This window comes from Brassica oleracea, chromosome C5, assembly GCF_000695525.1.
Source record: "Brassica oleracea var. oleracea cultivar TO1000 chromosome C5, BOL, whole genome shotgun sequence".
In the NCBI taxonomy this organism is placed as follows: Eukaryota; Viridiplantae; Streptophyta; class Magnoliopsida; order Brassicales; family Brassicaceae; genus Brassica; species Brassica oleracea.
In genome coordinates, this window is record NC_027752.1 from 20,419,740 (window position 1) to 20,425,263 (window position 5,524).

General features: G+C 30.7%; 1 protein-coding gene across 2 annotated transcripts in view; it reads right to left on the reverse strand.

Moving 5' to 3' along the window:
- Window positions 1–979, reverse strand: part of LOC106296079 (CTP synthase) — a 4,518-nt gene extending 3,539 nt beyond the window's left edge. Inside the window, exons 1-3 of one of the 2 annotated variants that reach the window (XM_013732129.1) lie at window positions 725–979; window positions 271–424; window positions 118–197 (exon numbers count right to left, since the gene is read on the reverse strand). In XM_013732129.1, coding sequence (XP_013587583.1) covers window positions 118–197; window positions 271–388 — 198 coding nt within the window. In that variant the 5' untranslated portion in view covers window positions 389–424; window positions 725–979. The remainder of the gene's footprint in view (window positions 1–117; window positions 198–270; window positions 425–724) is intronic. The other variant, XM_013732128.1, reaches the window with a different exon arrangement.
- Between the last annotated feature and the right edge of the window lie 4,545 nt (window positions 980–5,524).

Genomic DNA, 5,524 nt, shown 5'->3' on the forward strand with positions numbered 1-5,524 from the left:
CCCCTTTTTTTTTTTTTTTTTTTTTAATTCCAAATCACATCAAACAAAAACATTCAAAAGTTGTCTTTTTAAAGTTGTTTTTTTAAAGAAATAATTAGTCATTATTTATAAATATACCTCACCACCATCGTCCAAAACAAAGACTTCACCGTGCTCAAAAGGAGACATGGTTCCAGCATCAGTGTTTAGATAAGGATCTGGAGATTAAGTGCTCCACGTAAGCAAAAACATGGCAAGAGAAAAAGAGTAACAGAGAAGAGAAAAAGTTACCGATTTTGATAGAAGTAACACGGAGACCACAAGCTTTAAGGAGAACACCGATACTACTTGCGGTTACTCCTTTGCCTAATCCACTCACAACACCTCCTGTTACTAGCACGTATTTCATCTTCTTCCTTCTGCTTTTCAATCTAATCAACTAATCCTGCAAAGAAATCAACAACCACCAAATCAGTAAAAACCAACAAGTTATCTGTTTCATAGTCAACAATCTAGAAACAGGAGAAAGCTCGAAGCTTCTTTTTTTAAAAAAAAAAAAATGCTTAAGTGATGATTTGGGGGTTTAATATCCCTTTGTCCAAGCAAACAACCCAACCGCAAGATAAAAAAGTTTTATAGGTTCAAATCAGTATTAAAAAGGGATGGCTTTTGGACTAAAAGCGCTTGCATTCCCTCTGTATTAAACCAGAGAGAGAGAGGGAGACAGAGTGTGTGAACCAGAGACCTGCGTTTAGCCGGCGGCTTCGATCTCTGGAAATAAAATGGAAAAGAGGTGTTTTTGGTTACTGGGTTTTGATGGGTTTATCAGATAAGGATAAAAGGGAGGCGAGAAAAGCGTGAGAATGATGAAGACAGAGTGAAGAAGGGTTTGTTTAGGTTGATGCCATTGCCATTGACAACGGAATCCGTTTTTATAAACAAGAGAAACAGTAACTTATATAGCTGCGACCGCCTCTCTCTCTCTCTCTCTCTCTCTAAACCCCTATGTTAAAAACGTAAACCCTCTCACCCGCATTTTTCTTTTAATAAATATTATCAAATACGTATCTTCTTGGACATACGTATTTGATTTTCTATAAACGGATTATCACTATATATTTGCGGATACGACAATATGTAACCCTAGTTTATTTCATCTCTATTACACAGTTCCAAAAAGTGCTCCAGTATTTGTTTTGTTTACCGACGTAAGTGGGCCAATATATTTGGAAAAATTATGGAGGTGAACTGTATGGTTAATAGCAGCGTTTAAGAAATTGTTAGGCAATAATTAGACTCTTCCTAAAAAATTAGCGACTAAGGGCCAGACTAGTGTAACCGCAGCTGTTACGGATGCGGATGCAGATGGTTGTGGTTTTAAGAAATTTTTACCATGATACTGCGGTTAGAAATTGATGTGTTTGCGGGATACTTATGACTGGTAAACCACCAAATACAACAGCGGTTAAATAATAAATTAACAATATTTACATTTTATATAATTACAAAACTAATATATATTAATAAAAAAAATTATTCCCGACTAATCCTCGTAAAATTTCTGATTTAGAATAAATAGTTAGTCCTATACCAACAACCCAACCCAAGCCTAGCGTATTGTCAAACATGGGTTATATGTAAAACCATTTTCTTAAAATCTCATTTAAATAGTTTCATTTAAATAGTTTAAAACGGTTCAATCATCCTAATTCAGTTTGAGTTGATCTAAATCTATCTAAACTACTTTAGATTGGTTAAATTAAGTAACATCAAAGTGAATATGACTAATTTATTTATATCATTTTTACCATCACTTATCTATAATCAGTTCATGATTTTTTTTATTTTTTATTGAAAGTTCAAAAGCTTGTCTGTTTTTTTTTTTTTTGCTATATTTAATTTTTAAAATTTCATCAAAATAATTATTATTAAACATAAAATTAAAATATCAAATACATACACACAATTTTGTTAACACCCAAACTCCATATAAGTTATGAATAATTTACTAGTCCTATATAAAAGGTCTAGTTACCGACTAGAAATTTCTTAATAGCATTACTGTTGGACCCAAAAATAGCTAAAGATAAAATAGGCTCAAACCATTAGTACTCGACTTCGATCCAAAACTCGGATAAAAGGAGAAGCCCATCAGTTTGACTCCAAAAAGGCCCGGTCAAAGTAAGCATGTTATAAAGAACGAGACGAGGTCAGCATGAACGAGGATGCGATCCCGAGGATCTAGAGGTCGTTGAAAGAGATCAGTAGGGGACACACTTATAAGAGGAGAAGATATCGAGATAGAGAGACACACGTGAAACCCTAGAGAGACCTAACCACATTCATCAACCTCGACCTTAAGCTCTAAGTGGTCTATTTCGTAGTCCATCTGAATTGTATTTCGATCTCATTTCCATTATTGTATTCAATCACACTTAATCAGTAAAAGCCTATTTTCGTCAACCGGAATCTGATTATATCGTTGTGTTCTAAGGATATTGTTGTCCACATCCTTTTTCTTTCCTACTTTTTACATTCAAAAACTACCAAATAGTTAGTGTGGGTTTTAGGATCCACGATTACTATGTGGTTTTTATTATTTTTATAGGTGTTAGAAGAAATGTATGCTTATGCAACATTTTTATTCTTTGATGGGAATATATGAAAGGTTCAATAGCAAATTAATCAAATAAATACAATAAAAAATTATCAAATGAAATTTTATATTATTATACAAACATAAAAATAAAATATCAATAGCAAAAGATACATGTATAGTTTATAAAAAAATTATTTGAAAATAAATAAACATCATAGTAAAATGTTTATAACTTCATGCATTGAGTCATCACCAAATAAATTATATAAGTACAAAATGTTTATTCGCAGCCAAGGGGTTTTCGTAGATATTGTCCAGATCCATGCATGGGTTCAAGGGTCACAGTTGTTGGCCACTCCGGAGTCGGAGACGCTGGATCAGGGCTTGGTCACTCTTCCGCCACAGCGGACGCACCCATCCACCCAAGGTTATGGATGTTTGTCTTCTGTTGGGCCTTTCTTTTTCTTTTGTTGCTTTGCATGTTCCAACTTTTGGATTTCAGGGCTCATCTATATCATTCAGTAAGGTCCGGGCATATAAATTGAAAACTTAAAAACTAAATCGGAACCAAACTAAAAAAAATAAACCAGAATCGAATCGAGACCGAATATCCAAAATATATTTTGTATACTTAAAAATATTAATTATATTTATTTTTAAAACTAATAGAAATTATACTAGTTATAAACTGAACTATCCTAAAATGAATTACAAAATAGTTTTTATCCAAAATATTTAAAATTATCTGAATTACCATAACGAATCAAAATTTTCAAATATTTCTGGAATATTTAGACTTATTTAAATTACCGATATTTTTAACTGAAAATCAGACATTTGCCAAATTTTCTGAACTTATCTGTAAAACTGAAACCGAACCAGAACCGAATTACACCAAAATTTATTGGATATTAGTTGGTTCCTAATATTTTTTTCCAAACTGAAACAAAACCCAAAGCAACTGAACCGAAACGTAACCAAATTTCATAAATAACCATGTTTTAAAAACCGGACCGGACATCAACTCACTATTACTATTGGTTTGCTGGTCAAACTGGTTTAACCAGTTAGACCTGATTTTCTATTTTTCAAAAACTATGAAAATATAATCATATGCTTACATACTGAATGCTGAAAATAATAATTATATGGTTCACTCTTTGTTCCATATCATTAGCTAAAATAATAAATAATAAAGATAAACATGGCTGTGTATACATTAGTTAACACAACTTTCTGAACTAATGAAATACTATGTAAAACTGAAACTGCTAACAGACAAATATTAAAATTCAAGTTACCGTACTGTTTTTTTTTTACAACAGAAATCTCAAATTTTTATGATTATAGAAAAATGAAAATCTTGTATATGAGAGCTAAAGAGGGGACTATACCAACTTTAAAAATATAAATAAACTTTAAGAAAAAGAACTAGATGGTGATCAAACATTGATTATAATTTTATAATAAAACTATACAATCCTAATAACAATTAAAAATATTTAATTATGTGTTAATTTTGTAGAACTAGATTTTCATGATAACCAGGGTCACTGATTTTACAGGTTTTTATCTGGTTTTGACGATTTTCTCAATTCCAGATTTTTAACCTAACTGGGTTTAGTATATTTAACAAGTCAATGACATACTAGTTATACCAGCCGGTCATGTCCGGTTTTTAACACACTGTAAATAACTGAACGGTTCCTATATCCGTAAAGCAAAAAAAAAAAACTAAAAATCGGAAAAAACAAACTGGAACAAAACCAAAAAAAAATGAACGCTCAGGCTAGGGTTCAATGCAGAGTTTCACATCTTTGTGTTAGCAGTAATTTAGTTTCCAAAACTGGTCCTCTCATATTTCTACCAACTTTTTTGAGGTTTGTACCATCAATTTAACTTCTTGAATCATTTTGGATTTCAAATTTTCTAAGTTCATCACTTGTAATTATTTGTTCGTTATTAATTAATGAAATTTACGTTTCTATCAACAAAAATCTTGCAATGTTTTTTAGGATAAATATATCTGATTTGTCGAGAAATATATATATTAGTATATTTTATATTTTACTATGTTTTAATAAAATTTTGGTAAATTGTAAATGTTTTAATGTAAGGTTTGATTGATTATTAGAGTTTTTGGAAGAAATAAAATTAAGCATTCTAAACATAAGATAACTTTTATGATAAATAATGCATTAGATGAAGTACCTTTCACGATTTTATCATGTTTAAATTTGAATACAAGATAGGTGATATTTCATGTCCTCTGTTTTGGCTATCGAATGTAAAATCCAAGGTTTTGAGGACATAACTTATTGGCCTGTCTTTGCCACTTTGAGTCATATCCGACCAATTAAATGGACCAGTACAACGGTATTAACTACTCACTATTTTTTTCTCACGCTAATTTTATCTTTCTTTTTCAATATCTTTTTGTTGTGGTTGTCCATTTATCCTTTTTGGTCTAAGTGTCCATTTATCTTAATTGTACAACTTAGATAAATGTGCATCTTACAACTAAGCTGATAGATACAATAACCAGTTATGTAAATAACTAATTATTATTCTTTACAAGTAATAAATTTTAATTTTGGAGTGATGACGTCCAGTCAGTTTATTGGTTCAAATTTTGTTTGAGTTTGATGGTTTTGAATTTTAATTTATAGAATATAAATGTAAGTATGTTTGAATTTCGAGGTTTATTTAAAATTCGTTTTAGCAAATTATAATTATTTAAAATGTTGTTTTTCAGTGTGTTTTAAATTATGTAAAGTCTTTAACTTTGATAAATTTTGAGTTTTGGTTACACTTATCAGGTTTTTTTTTTTGTTATAGAGATTTCAACTAAAAGAAATTTATTAGTGCTTTTTTTGTTGATCCTCGATATTCGGCTAGTTGAGACCAGACCGTTTAATCTCCGAAAACTTGTCCACTGGTGCCAAA